The sequence below is a fragment of the Corvus kubaryi genome, unplaced genomic scaffold (genome assembly GCF_017639235.1).
Source record: "Corvus kubaryi isolate FWS band 111438036 unplaced genomic scaffold, C.kubaryi_AGA036_p1.0 137, whole genome shotgun sequence".
NCBI classification, from domain to species: Eukaryota; Metazoa; Chordata; class Aves; order Passeriformes; family Corvidae; genus Corvus; species Corvus kubaryi.
In genome coordinates this window covers 18865999-18884951 of record NW_024580671.1, presented here as the reverse complement: position 1 = coordinate 18884951, position 18953 = coordinate 18865999, and the positions used below count along the sequence as shown (strand labels likewise).

General features: G+C 38.7%; 1 protein-coding gene across 4 annotated transcripts in view; it reads right to left on the bottom strand.

Moving 5' to 3' along the window:
* Positions 1-18953, bottom strand: part of MET (MET proto-oncogene, receptor tyrosine kinase) — an 88717-nt gene that overhangs the window by 11660 nt on the left and 58104 nt on the right. For all 4 annotated transcript variants that reach the window (XM_042018082.1, XM_042018081.1, XM_042018078.1 and 1 more), the window contains 5 exons: positions 18734-18833; positions 10327-10545; positions 4383-4529; positions 2230-2386; positions 1266-1406 (listed from right to left, as the gene is read on the bottom strand). In XM_042018082.1, the coding sequence (XP_041874016.1) occupies positions 1266-1406; positions 2230-2386; positions 4383-4529; positions 10327-10545; positions 18734-18833 (764 nt within the window). The remainder of the gene's footprint in view (positions 1-1265; positions 1407-2229; positions 2387-4382; positions 4530-10326; positions 10546-18733; positions 18834-18953) is intronic.

The following is an 18953-nucleotide window of genomic DNA, read 5'->3' as shown; positions in this document are numbered from 1 at the left end:
ATTTTCTAATGTTTCTTTTATTTTATTCTTTGATAATATTGACATAAACATTTCTATGGGAACATTAGGTGAACATCCCCTTCTTGAATGCACTCTCAACTGTGCTTTGCCAGTACACAGTGACCTCAGGACCACTGTGGATTTGCCTTCCACCAAGGATCTTTGCATAGTTTTGTCTCATATACTGCTTTCGCTTCTAACCAGTGTCACAGGCTTTCCTTTCCCTTTGGAAATATTTCAATCAAGAAACTTCCTGTATGGGCTGGTGGCAGCAATTAAAGAACGATATGGGAAGCTGGGAACAGGCCTGTCTCTCAAATATCTCTGTGACTGGGGCTTGCAAAAGTGAAATAAATATTTGGAGTTATTTCTATTGCATAGTATACAGCAGCACTAGAAATAGTGCAAGACTATGTCTATACCAAGACTAACAAATATCTGCGACACCTCACACACCATAATGTGGTAACTCCTAATAGATAAAGGCTCTTTAATGGTAATCACAGAACATGGTCTCCACATGTGTTAAAGGAGGTGTTCAGCCTAGCATGGTATTATAAGTGTAGCAGACTGCTCTTCTAAAGAATTCCCACTTTAAAATCATATTATACGGCACAAAAATATATTCAGCAGAGGATTATTCTTCCTCGAGACTGGCATAATGGTGCACATGGACCTCCATTCAATTTGTCACAGTCTTCATATCCTTTTAGCTTAATTTTTTAAATTAACATTTCTGCATTATACAGTGTCCCATTTTACAGGAGGGGCATTAACAGACAAAAGAATATCAGTTTACAAAACTACATGGCCGTTGTTGGGCCAACAGAACTGCTTTATTATAACTGTAGGAAGTCACTGAGACACACTAAACCTACAGCCACTTGATGTTATCCTTAAAATCAGTCTTTTCAGAGTGGATTTGTGCATGGTATGATGGATCTTATGACAACACAGAAACACTATATACACTAGCTCCTAATAACTTGTGGAGCATATTTATAGAGAGTATTGTATTGTATTTTATTTATTCCTTCAACGTGAATAAAAGTAAAAATCCTTTGCACCTTAATCTTGGGAAGCACCTGAGAAGCTCAGTTAGAATAGCAAGCCTGCAAACACACGAGACTCCCAAAAATGCAGACACAAACAAATCAGATGAGAAACTGAAATTAGGATACTGATCAAAATAGCTATCATCTGAAGACACATGAAAATCAAGATGTATAAAATATCCTACATACAGATTCCTAATAGAGGCGTACCTTCTAGAAAAGTTGATCTGTAGTCTACAGATTCGCTTGAAACCATTTCTGTTGTTGGACTTACACTCCTTGCACTCACCAACCTGTCCAGGTGAGGAGTGTGCACTCTGCCATCATAACGAACTAGGTCGCTTCCCAGATCTGAAAGGGGAGGAGAAAGAAATATTAGAAAACCCTCATGTTTTCGGTATGCCAATATTGATTTATCTATCTATTTATTTAAATTTAGATGTTCTGCTCGGCTGGGAAGAGGATCAGGTTGTTACTGTGGCAGATGTGTAGGACTTGAGCTGTTTTTACAGTGCAAGATTTTTTGCAAAAAAATCTTGTGTTGAAGACCCACTCTTAGCCATACTGGAAGATCGAAGACAGATTTGAAGACCCCAAGGCCAGCTTCAGGGGCTGTGATACTGCATCAGGACAAGAGTTGGTTATACACCAGCTCCCCTTCTCCTCCCACCTTACATAGTGTGGCAGCTCCCACTGGAAGGAAACCCAGACACAGGGGCCAGAGAAGAACCAGAGTCTGAGCAAGTTCCTGATTTGGGGTGAAGAGAGACCAGGAGACTGCAGTGCTCTGTGTCTTGCACAACTCAGGCACAGCCTGGAGGAATGAAAGGCAACTGGATGAAGCTGAAGTACTCGTGATTCCATGCATGTCATTGACTCTTCCATGTCATCCCCTCTTCCAAAGCTGATTAGGGAAGAGAAGTTACTAAGTTTTCCTAATAGCTCAGAGTTCCTCCGAAATCCTTCTGCTTAAGGCATAATATGGCCCTTCACCCAGCTCAGGCTCTTGCCAAGCACTGAAATGCAAATAAACATTGGGACTGGATTGTGAAACCTCTGCTGACAGGTTACAACAGGGTAGTGCATGACAGTTAAGCAAAGCATAGAATTATATCAATTTTTAAAATCTAAGATATAATAATGGAATTATTTTATGGGATTGACTATGATGGACCTTTAATTTGTTTCTTCTTCCTTCTCCAGAAGAAAACCACCAAAAAGATAAAGATTAAGACTAATGTTGAAAGAATTCCAGCAATTAGTCCCGTGAAATTCTGATCTTGCCGGATCAGCACTTTTCCGATAACTGTTGACAAAACTTCTTGCTTCCACTGAAATAACAAAGAAAAAAAATAGTGTAATGATTTCCAAAGACAAGCAAGAACTAGATTATTAGTACTAAAGTATGAGCTGATATGTCCCGTATGTATTAAATCTTGATTTTGTGATGCTGTACTGTGATAAGACACTGGGAGTGGAGAAATTGTCATATTGGTGAACATGAAAACAAATCTACATGTTTAATATTCATTTCTCACCTTCAAGAGCTCTGGTAGTGACACAGCTCTATATTTGATACACGACACACACAGCATGTAGTCACATGCACTCTGGATAACAGGGTTCCACTGTTACCAGATGCTAATTCAAAATGTTAAATTCATACTTTTAACCATATGGTGCACAGAATGGGCCTATGGATACACAGGCTGAGATGTACATTGAAAAAAATAGCCCAGCTAGTCTTTAATGTGTGTCCTTCTGGCATATATGTGCTGTAGCATCAAACTCACTCTCTTGTTGACAGCATGCTTGCATTTTAGTTCCCAAGGTCACGTGAGCCGGTCCCTTGCCAGCTTCTAGCTTGCTGACAGTTTAAAGAAACAAAACAAAACAAAAAAAAAAACAACCGCAAAAATCAGCAACCGAACAAACACCAAGCAGCTAACAGGGAAAAACTGTTTTAGGTCACACAGCACTAGCTCAGTCAGTTGGAATGCATTTGGCCATCTTTTCTCTTCCTCCTGTGGAATTTATCCCTCTGGGTACTGTAATGATGGATTTGCCCGTCAAAAGAGCAAATTTTCTTCTTCGCTGGGCAGACTACAATTTCTGAGTCTCCTTGCCAGTAAACAAGCAGAAACCTTATTTAACCCCTTTATGTTTTGTTCTTTTCTATGCATGAAACATGTCACATATATCTATCTGTTTCTTAGTGGTTAAGAAAATATCACATCGAATGCAGTGTTAGTCCTGGTTGCATATGTAAAAATACAACATATTAACTGAATGCAACCTGTGCACAAATATTATATGAAACTAGGCACTTAGAAGTCTGGGAGACATACACCAAAAGGAGAGCTGCATCTAATTTTATAGTTTGCCTGATGTATCCAAGAAAATTCATACTTACTTAAGAAAAGAAATTAATATTAAAATAAATTACTAGTTACCATATTAATAAATTAAATTAGTTATTACTATTTATTTAGATTGCAGTAGCACATAGGAATATCATTCACAGTCCAGGGTCCTGTTGAGATGAATGCCATAAAGACAAAGAAAAATAGATGTCCCTGCTTCAAAGAGTTTACATAGACTTTGATCCTAACCACAATTACATGACTAGCAAAGTCTCCACTGTTTTCAGTGAATCAGTGTGCAGTTTCATAGTTTAAAGGTAATCTCATTCCAATTTCCTTTTTTTATATATTTAAAAAAATACAAGTGTATTGAATGATTTATGTCTTATTCTATAAATCAGTATGTCTACAATTTAAATTTGCAGTAGCACACTGAGTGACTCTAATGAGACCACCTTTAAAGCAATGACTGAAACATTTCCTAAGTGTCTTCTTGTTACAAAAAGAATTGAAATGAAATTATAAAATGCAGACAAAAAAGAAAATCTTTCAGGAAAGATTTGATCCTCTTGACTGCAGCAGAATTTTTTGTTGAAAAAAGGGCTTGTGAGTTCCAAACAAAAACTACTCCATTATAGCTTCTCATTCTTCCCCACATTTCCTCCTGTGTTTGGATTAATAACTATAATTTTATTTCTGTGCTTAGTTCAGGTCCTACTTTGTGCCTAAGACTCCAGAAAGTCTCTCTACAAACAGGTAATAACAACAATGATGATCACATTTATTTTAAAATAGCTGATATTATTTGAATTTCCATCCCAAACAAACAGGGATAGAGATATCCCTGTAAGCACAGGCTTAGGCTTAAATTTTATTTAGGCTTAAAGTTTATTGGTTCAATAGTTACACTGTGAATGATAATAAAAATGGCATTAATGTCTCGTGTGTGGTGTAGTTGCCTCACCTCTATATTTAGCTCACTGTTGGATTTCAGGAGATCGCTGGGAACCGTACAAAGAATTGATTCTGACTGCAGGAGAAGGTTTTCGCAGCTTTTATTTCCAACTTTTAGCACCTCGCCTTTAACAGCTTCTGAATCAATATAATTTCCCTTGGAAAAAAAAAAATCGATTTCATATTACATAACCATCTCATGAAAGTTAAGTAGTTACAAGATTGGAAAATGTTTTTAATAGAAAATAAATTGTGAAATAAAAGACTAATGAGAATTTACACTGTCCTGTCAATATGCATGTACAGGGTTATTTCATGTAAATGGGACTTTGACAGACAGGCCAGTGTAGCATGGTAAAGTTTATAGATAAAATCTGCTGTCACTACCACTCACACAGCTCATACACACTTCTAAAAATGTAAATGTCTGAGGGATTAATCCTGTTGGTCCTGTTTAGATTTTTGCATAATTTGTGCAAGAAAGGACACATTATGTAATGCTGTTGTTTACACAAAACTGGCATTATATTATCCACAAGCTAAAGGCATCTCAAACATTGGTTTTGCAAGTGGTTATGGTAGCAGAAGTGAAGCTTTCAAAATGAAGTAATTAATTATAATCATACATAAGTCTGTTAAAATCATGTTCCACAGACCAAAAAGGAAAAATCTTGGTAAAGATGAGAGCATGAAAAGTACACTTCTTACTTAGAAAACCTGCTCTCACATCCCAGACTTGGATGAAAAATTATTCCTTCTGATATTGTGACAGTAGACTCCAAAGGCCAAGTTTAGGATCTTTTGTGCTCAGGAGTGCATCTCTATTTAAGAAGCTGCCCCAGCCCATGTACAGCCCAGCTAAAGATGAAAGAAGAGGCATATTAAGTGGGATTAGAAGGGGAGAAGGGAGTATGGGACTAATACAGGCTATTTATATGGGCTGGATCTGGGAGTTTTCCATGAGAAGGGAGGAAGGCACCACAGCTGACACCACTGTGAAGCCTTGTAGATGAGAAAAAACCCAAGAATCCCATTCTGAGGGGCAAAAAATAATCTTACTTTGGCATATGTTTTAGATCTGCTGCAGAATGAGACTGAATCCTGGGAAAATTGTAATAAATATATAGGAGGGCCAGTTTAATGTCCTATTTTGATGGCAAAGCCACACCCCAGGTAAATGCTTTTTAATTGCTGGCCATAAAAATCCATTTGCACTCTATCTTCTGTCTAGTTGAAGCCATTCTGTTTTGTATTAAGTAAGAAAATATTCCTGGGCCAGGGACCATGTGAATGCTTATTGCTTATTGGTATGGAGACTTGTGGCAGATTGTGAGCCATTCATGTTCAAATCTTTCCTCTGAATTATCCACCTCAAAAGATTTGAATTTAATTCTTCCATCTTCAGGATAAATATATCATCCTAGAGAGTGTGGTTGAGTGGTCTGGTTGAGTGGTCTTTTCTTCTACACCAAAGCTGATGTTTTCTCCACCAAAACTGATGGAAAAATGGAAAAAAAAATCATACTTATGTTTCCTAAGGTGGTCCTTAGGCAGTTATAAAGATGGTAGCTTTTACTTACTACTATGACTATTAGGTTACCATTAATACATTATAGTTTCAAATATATTCACTATGATAATCTAAATATATTAAGAGTTTCAAAACTCTTTCAACAGTGGTTTTGCTTTTCTCAGGACAACAGAATTTGACTACAATTTTAAGAAAAGGAGGAAACTGGCTCCTGTGAGAACTGGAAAAAAAGATTTCCTCTTTTCAAATGTGTATTACCCCCTTCTTGGTGAGCAATGCCCTTGAACGCAAGCAGGAGAAGTTAATTACTGTACTGGGTAGCTGTTGCAACCCAATCTGATAGCACAACCACCTCACAACTTTAGAGAGATGGGAATAACTTGGGTAGAAGTCTAAAAGCAGCAGAAGAACTTCAAACTAAGGTGTGGAAATTTTGAGATTGGTGTCAGAAGCATTTTTGAGGCTTCTAAGCAGAGTGAGAAGGTTGACTTGGGAAAAATGAGGAATTACTGCAGAGGCTCCTCTTCAGCTTGCTCGAAAATACCAGTTTCCATATTGGTCTCTTTTGGACCAGGTATTGAGAGTAACAATTTCCTATGTGATGTGAAAGAAGATTGACAATAGAGTGGCCTATAAATAGGCAAGAAGATTTCCTTAAGATTGTCTCATAAAGAACATGTTGTGCTGGCTTAAGAATAGAGTAGACAATTTAGTAAGTCTTGTCCTACTCTGAGTTTTAAGACAGAAGTGCCAGAGCACAGCCAGGATCTCATGTGCTGTGTAGCATGTCAGTTGTTACACATCGAATCACAACTGTGCTATGTATTTCTCTAGTGGAAGATTAATATTTATAAATACACTTTAGTTACTGCTGGCCCATGCCTAGGTCTCCTCTGGAATAATGCACAGAGTCCCTGCACCAGCTCAGAAAACAGTCACAACTCCAGAACAGGCCAAGCCTCTGCACTAACTGAAAAAAATGCTTTTCTTATTTATTTGTTGCTTAGTTTGTTGGTTTTTTTTTTTTGTTTCACAGCTAGGATGCTCTGGGCTGTCAGCGGCCCAGCTTGCAGGTCTGGATCAGTGGCTTCTGGGGGAGGCAGCAAGTGGACTCTGTCCTTTTCAGCAGACTCAGCAGTGAAACACCAGAATTTCTCCTGCCCTGATGTCTTTCCATGTTGGCAGGAGATGGGAGCACTTCTGAAGTGGTGTCTTCATGGTGTTGAAGCAGAGAGTTTTCTCAAGCCACTCTATCATGACTCCTCTGACTGGGGCATGGTGGGCACTAAGAGACTTGAAAGAGCCACGTACTTGGCAGAGGAAGACAGTGATAATGTGGGACGTTGAGAGGCTGGCACTGAAGACAAGGATGACTGGCATTTGTGGCACACAGTGCCCTGACTGTGTTTTAAATAGAAAACCTAACGTTTTCTTGTGTATAACATTTTCTTACAAAAACATCTTGTGGTCATCAGGGGAAACCAAACAGAACATTTCAGTCAGTACCCACTGTCATTTGATGAAAGCCAAATATGTCACACTAGATTAGTTAGATTGAAAAACTTGTGATAAAAGCTCCCTCCACCCCTCTGAAACTAATTAAGAAAGAGATAAAAGAACTTTGGTTTGGTAGAACAGACTGTTCACTGAAGCAAGCTGCCATTTAATTTCATGCTGAGCTTGCTTAATTACTGCACAAAATATGATCATGAGGCATGTAAACTTGTGTGTGTGTATTTTTGAATGTGGGTATGGGGCGAGGGAAAAGTGTTGCCAATATGGCTTGTAATGCTCTTTTGGCTCCTGACTATAATTTATGAAAGTTGTCTCACTGTTTTGATAGAAGCACCCCACTATAACTAATTCTATTTAGAGGAAGATGTTAAATTGGTGCCTGTTCCTGCTTCATTCTAGGAGACCAGCTTTCACTAATACTATTCTCCAGCTGGTTGTCAGGAAATAACCAGGACATTAGGCTTAGGAGACATCTGCCTTGGGTGCTATCACTATGGGTCAATACTATAAAATTGTGACTTTGGTCAGTTGTCACTATGACAGCCCTCAGCCAGCCTTTCTTATCTAAATGTTTTTTTCCCAGCAATAAACAGCACCAGAGATTTCTTCAGGGAGAACAAAAGACTTAACAAAGTAGAGAGTTAAAAAAACTAACTAATTTTTGACACTCAGTGTCTCTGAAGATTATGGAGCAAGTCCTCCGTTTGAAGCATTTCCAGGCAGAGGAAGGACAAGAACACAATTGGGAACAGCCAGCACAGGTTTCCCAAGAGTGTATTTTGCCTGACCTTCGATGCAGACAGGACTGGCTCTCTGGACGAAAGGAGAGCATTGGACAAGGAGACCTTGGTTTTAGCAAGTTTTGCAACACAATCTCTCTTAGCAATGAAAAAAACTTAGGATGTTATGGACTGGATGGGCGGCCTATAACATGAGTAAAAAACTGATTGGAAAGAGATCAAATCTTCATTTGTCAATGGCTGACACTTGCACCAATACTACTTAAAATCTTTATTGGCAACTTGGACAAAAGGATAGGATGCACTGTCTCTGAGCTTTCAAATGGTATCAAACTTTGGAAAATAACTGATATACAGGACCATAATGTGAAATTAGACTGCAGTATGCCACTTCAGTAATGAAGGCTCAGCACACATTTTAGCAGCAGCAGCAAAGCCAGTGGATTGAAGGCGATTGTTCTGCTCTGGTCAGGACTTGTGAAGCCATACCTTGAGAATCATGTCAAGTTTTGAACCCCACAGAAAAAGAGAGATACTGACAAACTGGAAGAAGTACAGAAGAGGGTCACGGAAGAGGGGGGGAGCTCAAGCATAAGACACAAAATGCAAGACTAGTGGAGCTGAGTGTCTTAAACCTGTAGAATCTCCATTCTTGGAGATTTTCAAACTCATTTACACAAAGCCATAGGCATGCTGACCTAATTTTTAATTTTGCCCTGTTTTGAGCAATGGGGTTAGGCCATTAAGACCTCCAGAGGTTCCTTCCAATCTACATTATTCTGAGATTTTTCTCAAATTAGTCCTCTTTCCAACTGGTTGATATGCATGACCTGGAAAATACTGGAAAACACTGCTGTCATTGCACAGAGGCACTGAGCCATGCAGCAGCTGTATATTCCCAGATCTCCGTTGACCCGCACACCAGAAGTCTTTCTAGCGTTTCTCCATAACTGAACAAGAGAATTGCTCTGCATTGAGGAAGGAGTGATTGTATGGTCAACAGCTCCAAGTAGAAAAAGAAATGTAAAAAGTAAAAATCAGACCAATTATTCTTTGGTATTTGCCCAAAACACTTTGCAGAGATGGATTAATATTCAGAGCTTGACTGGAACTCAGCATGGCTGACAGGAACTCTGAAGTAATCCTGATGTCTTGCAGCCCAGAAGTTGGCCCACTGGATCATCTTGGAGTCAAAGACCTTAAAGCCCCTTAAAGCCCCTTAAGGGGCTTCAAGATTTCTCCATTGTGATGGGGGAGAAGTTTTGGCTTACAGAGCTATGCAGGAGTGACACAAAGAGATGACCCAAGCATTAAGACTGATTATCTTCCATAAAACATTTTTATCAATTATATTTTATATAAATTATAGATATGTATGTAAATAACATATAAATACCAATAAATTTTCAGAAGCATTCATTTTAAACTAGAAATACCCATATTTATAGCTTTTCTATTTAATACTCTAACTCAAAAAAAACTAGATTTCAAGAAATTGGACTCTCACAGAAGGGATTTAACTTTCTCAGCAGCACTGTAGTAGAGAGCAACCTGTGCTTTGAGGGCCCCGAATTCCTAAGAGATGCTTCTCAGTGCTGTGTAGGCTATTCTCATTGCTCTTTGAAGAGGCATTCAGCATCAACTTCGCATTTTTCATGGATCCATAAATATTTAGGCTACAGCAGTGACTGATCCTCATGAGCGACTTTGTGCACAGGCCAGAGTTTCCCTCAGCTCAAGAGAACCAAAGAAGCCAGACCACATCTTTTGTGAGGAAGGATACAAAACCATGTGCCAGTAAGAGCCAGGGCTCACGCGCAGACCACGTACTCCAGGTTCTGGGCTGCTGGCCATGTTTAATCCTGAACTGGTGGTGCAGCTTATTGCAATCAGAAGCTGATGCAGCGTGGTCGTCCCATGAGGAAAAGGAAAGCCCCTCTCCCACTTGACCTGATGACACCAACCACCCTGGTACATGTGTCTTTGTTTTCAGCTCTGCATCTGTTAAATTGTGACAACTGGGCTCGGGTGAATGCAGTACTGAACACAGTGCTCTCTCTGCCCTCGCTTCCTTGGGGCTTCCTTTATTTCATCAAAACGTCTGTTCCACGCTGTGTTGCTGATGTGCACTTAAGAACAATTGAAAAACTTATTTCAGCATTTCTTACCTTAATTTCCAGAACATTTTGGTTGCCTCTTGAGATGAGCACTGTCTTTTCAAAATGCTTAAATACAGGATTATTTACGTAATCAAAATCAAAGTACAGGGAGCTGACACCATCAAAAATAAAGAACACTTTGGTTACAAAGGGTGGTTGGAGATTGAAAGCTTTCAGTGAAGGTGTTGTACAGCAGATTATCTCTGAGCTAGAGCGATGGCTACATGCCTATAAGAAAAAAAAAGAGGTAATTGCAGTATGTACATGCACAGGAAGTCACTGATTAATGCAACTTTCTTTAACAATACACATATATTGAAAAAACAAACACCAAGGGTCTTGTTCTTCTTTAACCGAAGCAAAATCCCGATCAGTGCTACACAGCATTTATGCAGAGCTGGGAGAAAAGTATGAAAACTTCATGTCAATGGTGTTTGCACTCTTGTTGAGGAAATGTTCAAGTAAACAAGCTTCCTGGCCTGATTGTTCACAGCACTTTTAAAGTAAATATTTTGCAGATAATTAATGGAAAATGATTTCCAAAGCCAAGGACCATCAAGAGGCTAGCCTGGTGTACTGAGCAGCCATAGTTCAGCTTACCTAACCTGTCACAATGACTGCAACATGGATTTCTCCTTCTTCACTACCAAAGCAGTAGTGAGGGAGCAGAGGACAAGGTAAAAGCCAACAACACTAACTGGAACAGTGGAAAACAGAAGTAAAGTACTGTTTACCCACAGTGCAGCTAAGTTGCTATGTTTCCAGAAAGGTACTGTGGACTCTGAGAAAGGGCTTTAGAGCCAAAGCTTCTGTGGATTCTGGGCCGAAGAAGCTCAGCAAAGTGTAGCTTCTTTCTAAAAATGTATATGTAAGGCCTAAGATGTGTGGCACTTGCTGCCTTGGTACAGAGTCATGCAAGTTCCTGCTGAGAGTGTTGACAGTGAGACATGCCTTGCACTGTATCTTGAACCAGCGGGGGTGAGATGTTTGCCCCTCACTGCAGTGCAGGAGCTGCCTGACAACAGGCATGATGCCACACTTGCCCTTCACTCTGCCACTATTCCTCATGACAGCCTACACGGATTGTACCCCACAATCAGAACACCTTCCAGAGGATACTTTGTGCTATGGGGACATGATCCAGCACAAAATCCAGGACTCATCTAAACTGCCTTTGCACTTGACAGAGGGACAACAGCTCATCTAGAGTGGGTTTCATCCGATCCACTTTAGACAACAGCTTTAATTAGATTAACGGTGCTCTAGAAGAGTCAACTTTGTCTGGACTGTGAAGGTTTCTACACGACTACTTTGCTTATGTCAACAGGACATCTACAAACACCTGTGGGAGGCACAGTGAGTGTTGGGCTGCACCATGCAAACTGCAGAGGGGCTTCTTTGTGATTGTATCACATACTTCTTTCTCTGTGCCTGCCTTTTATGCTGCCTACCAAGGATGTGGTTGAAGGACTTCCGGCACAAACAGAGTTGCTTCAGCTCTACAGAAGTACTGTACAAATCTGCTGTAAGTAGTCCCCTGTGCACTGTGCCCTGAGAGCAGATTAAACTTTTTCTTTCTTTAAAAACTATAAAATAGCCTGTCTGACGTGTCCCAGTAAGAATGGGGCTAAGCTCCTCGTAATCATAAATCTTACGTTTGTTCTACAAGAGATTTCCTTGGAAGGTCAGCAATGCTGTTTATTATCGTTGTGCATCCAGAGAAGGCCAAAATATATATATTTCTGTTTTGTTCTTCAAATTAAATTTGTTCTCGTTATAAATGCTGCCTGAAGGAGTTGTGAAATTAGTTTAAATTAATGCAATGTAATTTTGCTGTTTCAAATCAGTGACATAACCACTCAGGCTGTATCAGCTATATACCCACATTAGCTTGAAAAGTGGGATTAAATTAGCTATCTACAAATCAGGGCTCTTTGTTATCACCACAGAAATTCATGTTTCTGTGAATAATATTGTGAAAACTTGAATCTGCCAAGGGAAATATTTTCAACATTCTGAGCGTTACAGTTTTAGGGCTCTTACATGTCTGTGAGCTATGAGTTTGGCACTCAGTTAAATAACTTGGTGGAGCTCTCTGTGATGCTAATGGGACTTGCATCTGTGTGTCTAACAGCCCATTGAGATTCCTAGCAGAAATTCAGAAATATTTTTGTAACCCCCATGTCAACAAGGTAAGCTGTGGGGCACAAGACAAGGCAGATTTTTGCTCCATTTGCTTACAGTATCAGACTGTTCTTTTGAATACCTTGTTATACACCACTGACCATATCTCAGGCATTGTTCTATCACACAGAGCTAGAAATTAATTTGAATTAGTATGGAAATAATAAGATGCATCATTAGTATAATGGATGATAAAGCCATTCTTTTCCATGATATATGAATATTCATTAAGATATCTATCATATTGTGTCGATTCTTAAAAAGGATTACTAAAATATATATAATTATAAAGTCAAATATGTCCCAAGTAATCATTATATTTATTTGATTAATGTAAATTCATTAGACTCTTTATCTACTGTAGAGTAGTGATGTCCCTTAAATGAATAGCAGTGGTATTCATAACTTTGTTTGTGGCTATTTATTAGAATCAGATACTTTACTTTATCAGGCTGGTCTCTGAAGCAGAAGCTTTCAGAAAATGATAAAAATCTAATAATACTCTTTGGAGGGGATGCAATGTGACTGATTGGTAAGGTCAAGAAAAATCTTATTTGCAATGCCCTTATTGGTACATGATTTGACATGACATTTTTATCTTGAAATTGGTTTTAGCAATTGAAGAATATGATGGTTTAGTTTTCAAGAAATATTGGATTGAGGATCTCTAAGAAAACCCCCCTAATTCAATCTATTGCCTTCTCAATTAAGATACTGCCTATCACCCAGCACCTTTAACTTTTATTTAATTAGGCTTTAAAGTATATTCACCTTAAAAGCTAAGCCTACATATTTCTTGTGACCATAATCTACATCTGAAGACAATGAGGAAGAAAAAATATAAAAATTATGGAGCATTTCACAAGCATAAGTAAATGCTATACCCCAAAGGGAATAATAATCCACTGCACAATGCATATGACTCATCACTTAAGGTATGTATTCTTGTTTCAATTGTAAAATATGACCCCTGAGGCAATTAATTCAAACCTGACCTACAGAACCTGAACTTCAGTGCACAATTCAATTTTTTTTCATCTGATAGAACAACAGGAAAAGTATGAGGGAGGATCTCTGAGTTCCAGAGGTCTCCCAGCAGCTGACCCAGATTAGAGAGGGGCAGTTGGATGTGTATTACAGGATCTGCAGCTGTCAGAAAGAAGAAAATGGCCAATTTTTTCTTTCATAAAGAGTAAACTTTTGGAGTTCCAGTGAAGAATGAAAGATGAATGAAGTTAAAGGCAGACCTGGAGACTCTCCAACCATCTTTGCCAAAGGATGATTTCTCAATAGAAAGACAAGAAAATACAGGTCCAACATGAGGAGAAGCCCATTCAGAAGACTTTTCTGTGTAAAGCAGTGACACTCAAGCAGTGTATCCTGAGGGTTTTTCAGAGAATTCATGGCTTTTGCTGCCATTTCAGGTAGTACAATGAATGATCCAGATGTATTGGTAGCATTTTTATTTTAGTTGTCTTCTTGGATGAAGGCATGGGAGATGATACTTCTAGTCTATCAAATTATTGGACCAGAAGGTAGAGTAAAACCTCTCTTGCTCTTGAGTCTGAGAGCCAGCCCTTGCACAACATAACCAATACTGACTGGGAGTCCAAATTCCTCCCTGGTCTTGGGATGGTCAATGTACCTTGTAGCACTACATCCCTGGCACCCTGGTGATTTCACACAGTAGTTTTTCCCTGACATCCCCTGCTGTACTCTTTCCTTGGCAGGAGATGTGCATGAGATACAGATTTGGCACAGAAAGAAAGACAAATAGTTCCCCTTTGTGGGGGAAACTCTTCGATGGGCTTCTGTGGCAGCTTTGTGCCATGGAATCAAGACAGATAGAGGATCCAAGCCTAGGTGTCTCCAGATAGGGAGTCGTGAATATCTTTAATAATCACATACTCGCTACCCACACTTTACAGGGAATTTGTTTTATCATTATTTAATACAGCTAAGGTAGACACTCACTGCTGAATTCTAGGCATCTTCATGAATATAAGTATTGATTGCTTACAGACTTGTAAACATTGAATGAACTTTAGAGTGTTTTAAAATTCTCCTGTAAAACAGCAGGAAATGGCACCTAGCAGGGAGAAATTACAAAATGCTGAAGATCATTCAAAAGGCTACTTACTGAAGAGATAATTAAAAGTCTGTGGAAAGAGAAGATCTTGCATAGCTACAGGGTCAGTTATTGAAGGTCATGTATTAAAAAATGCTTCTCCTTAGTTTTGCAGCCTTGCATATCTTGGGACATTCATTGTTAGAAAAGATTATGCAGTGGGAATATATATCCAAATTAGTTAATAGATAGGATATAAAAAATGCTACGACAAGGCATCCCCAAATGACCACTTGTTCATTATGGGGGAATCAGTGCAAAGTACAGGCTTTCAAAGAGAAAACGTTATTCCCAAGTGCTTCAGACGCAGCAGAATCATCTAGCATGACTTAGCATATGTTCCTGATCAAACACTATTCCAAACTGTGCATTGTGGCTTTTTTACAGGCACAATGAAAGGGGGGAACGAGTTGCTTCCCTGCTTGTGTACCTCACAGAGGAACTGGATATGTGAGCAGAAGTGAGAAGGTTTCTGTATTCTTATGCATTCTCTAGAGCTCTGAGGAATTTATGTAGCACTGCCTGAATTCCTACTTTTTTCTCCCTAATCAGAACAAATGACAAAAAGAACTCATGAAATAGAAATTAAAAGGAAACACATTGCAATTATTGAAACATATGGTTCAGTACATTTTTATCACTCATTGAAATGAATTCAAAGAAGGCAAAATGTATTGACAGTGTTAACATAGAATGTAATATAAACACAATTAGTGTGAACACAGTACTGAACAATTTTAAGGAAATTTAAATAAATATAAAGAAATACTGTAAAATGGAAACAAGACATTTTTGCGCTATAGAAGAAAAATTTTCAGAAATACTAAACTACAAACAATGAAACCTGAAAAGATCAACTTAAACGTTTCTTCTATAGGGTGCTGGCATACTGCCCCCAAAACTTTTCAGTCTCAGTGAAACTGCACTTCTTATAGGAAGCTCTTCCAGAAAACCTTTTGTATCAGCTGTACCACTCACCTCTTCCACCGGGATGGAAAGAGGCAGAGAAAAGAAAATGCCCCAGCCGGTGTCTACTGGCCCTGCTCCCTGAGACTGTGGGATGCAGAGCATCCCCAACAGCTCCTGCTGTTTACAGAAATGACCCTCCACTTACACTGTGACTCCATCAGGACTCTAGGCTACAATAAAACCTGAGTATAGAGAGCTGACAGGAAAAGATGAGACCTGTTTTAAATTGGGCACCACCAGTCTTAGGCAAATGGAAAAGGGTCTGGGAGGTAGGGGAAAGAATGAGAAGAGCTCTAGGAAACAACATTTATCAGGAGAATTTGGAGTGGTTTAGTTGTTTTAACTGGAAAAGAGAAAGGTTGAATCATAATGTAGTGCAAATATATAAAATTATCAGGAGTGACTGATAATCTCTTGCTTGTATCCACAGAGGGTTAAACAAGAAGATAGGTAATTAGCCATAGGATTTGGGTTAATTATTAGAAAGAAGTCTTTCCAAACCACTAGGTAAGCAGGTAGAGCAGCTCTCTCTAAAGCTTGTTTAAGCAAGATTGTGAAAGTTCTTTCACAAGGAGCTTTAATAACAGCCTAAACAAGTTAGGCAGTGGTCTGTGTACGTTTGCTCCTGACGCAGGGAAGTGGGCCATGCTAGGCCTTTGTGGTCCCTCCCAGCTGTACTTTCCTTTGATGCTTTGGGATGTGTTTCAGTGCTGGCTTTGGTTTTCCCAAGAGCCAGAGTTTCTGAATGCTGACAAAAGCAGCTTCTTGGAGGAGGCTAGTGAGAGAAAACCGAAAAGAAAAAGGGCTTAAATAATAATTAAAAAAAAAAAAAGACTCGTTCAGCTATCCTTTCCCAAAGTAAGGAAGCAAAAAGACATACAACCTCAGCTATAGCACTTCTTGAGCATTTTGGGTTTGGTCTGTTCAGGACAACAAACTGTTTTCTCCTTTATAAAAGGGATAGTTGGTCTGGATCCCTGCTGGAAATAGTTCCTCATTGTTGTTTATTTTTGTAATGACTGGGTAAAATGTTGGGGTTTTTTGGTATATCCCTCATGCAGAGAGCCCAGAATTTCCAGTGCAGGATGGGTAAGACTACAACCATAGGCATCCTCCACCAGGAATTTCCTCAGTTACACAGTGCAGTCTTGTTTTGCCACTTACAAATCTTCCCTTTCTATCTGAGAATTAATGTTCTTCCTTGAGAAATATGCTTAAGGTAGAGAATAGTGGCAGAACAAATGGCTGCCACAAAGGCAGGGAAGGCGACTGAGGGCCAGAAGCCTTTAATTTCAATAGAGCAAAAATATATTGCTTGGGCAGTGTCAAAGTATAAAACACTCTGGATTATAATCCATTTGAGGTTATATTCCACCTTTTGTGCAGGGAGAATGAACTTGTGTACACCTGCTCATACACTGGGGCAATTTCTTAGAGGAGAGCAGTGGCAGGAGATTTGTTTGTTGGCCAATGTCAAACGCACTGCAAGGTTTGAAAAGAAAAGCAATAAAGGAGATAATTCTGACTAAGTCCATGTCTTTTTGCAACAGCAGGTTAAAAGGCAGGATGAAAGCAACACACTGTTCAAAGGCAAGGTTGCTCCCCAATATTCGGGGGGGAGAGATTAAATTCTATGGTGTTTATTGCCTGGAGTTGCCAGTCACTTTGGGCAGTGGATTTGATTCTTTAAAAATTCAGATCTTTCAAATCTGTTCAGATTCTCAGAAGTCTCAAATATTTGACAAGGTATGCAGTATTGGGTCCTGAAGAGAAGCAGTATCTCATATTCCCACAGGGGAACAGAGAAAGCAAATGAATGATCTTTAAAAAAAAAAAAAAAAGAGACTGCTCAAACCCACACGAAGCAAATCTCAAGACCTGATTTACCCGATTTCAGCAATGATCTTTTTCTTCAAAATCCTTTGTGCTTAGAAATAATTATGCTCTCATCACTCAAAATCTAATAAATTTTGAGTTTGGTAGATTTCATTGAAAGGTTTTCTTTTCTGACTGATGGGTAAAGTGACTTTTTGATAACAATTAACACTGTGTTTCATTGCAAAGGAAGTGATTTTTAGATTAAAATCTGAACCCATTAAATTACAAGCCACGACTACATGCTGTGGAAATTCAGGTCCTGACACTCATCATATTATACAAATTAGGATCATGAAGAATATGATGACCTTGAAGCTATAAAAGACTGCAAATTTGCAGACATACCATTTAAAATGCATTGAGCAAACCTAGGTCTAATACTTAGAATTCAATTCAGGAAACAGTGTATGATGATCATTAGAAATAAGATGAGAATATGAACAGTAAGTAGCATGTCACAAAGAGTGTAGGTCAATTTAGCTTCAGTTAGACTAAACAAACCTTACAGGATAAGAAAATGATGGAGGTACAACACAAATGTGTAGACAAAATCTTACAGAAAGCGGTTTCAGTAACACTAGGCAACAAATGCCATCTTTGCCTTATAAGAATTAAAGCAGATCACATGGTCATATCTGTATTTAGATTTAGACACTGCGTAGTGTCAACTCAGGAACAAAAAAGTAAAGGCTTAGATCTCTGACTGACCCACTGTTTAAGCAGATGTACCCAACTGCAGGAGCCCAAACCCATCTTAAACTTAGTTGCTGAACTTATCAAAGTTAGGACAGATTTCCCCAACAGGGATTTTGGCAATCAGAAATTCTTAAAAATAATACTTACTTTTGATTTTACATACTTACTCTTCCTCTTTCCTTGATATATATCCACAGTCACCACTTGAATATCACAGTAGTGCTTGAACTTGTCATGTAATCTGATGTATCTATATTGCATTGTTCTGTGTTTAGTCACTGAATTTGTATTGTTAAATTGAAATATAAAAATCTTATTATCAGATACTGTACTAGCCTTCTTTCTTTGGAAAAGGTTCCTTGGAAACTGTTGTTTTATCCTCAGCTTAATTTCAAATTAGTTTTGAATTTTGCTTATAGAGTCTGTGCAGAAAACCCCAAAATATCAGTGGAAGCCCCAAAGTTTCAAGGAAAAAGTCAAAGTGTTTTGACTGAAAATTTGCAACCATTCACCACATCAAGATGAAAAGATAACAGATTGTCTTCTCTAAGACTGACTCACCACAGAGAAGTTCATTCCCAGTTTAGGTACAGTAATCACCATCTGAGGAAAGCACACTGAGTTCAAGTTGATTCCCTGAGCTGTGATTGTACTTCCACCACTAGGAAAAGAAAAAGAGAAGATGAGTAGGATAAATAACTGCTGTGATAATGTAATGTTAATTACAAATTATATTTTAGTGTAAATTATAACATAAAACCAGAATTAGGTATATATTGGG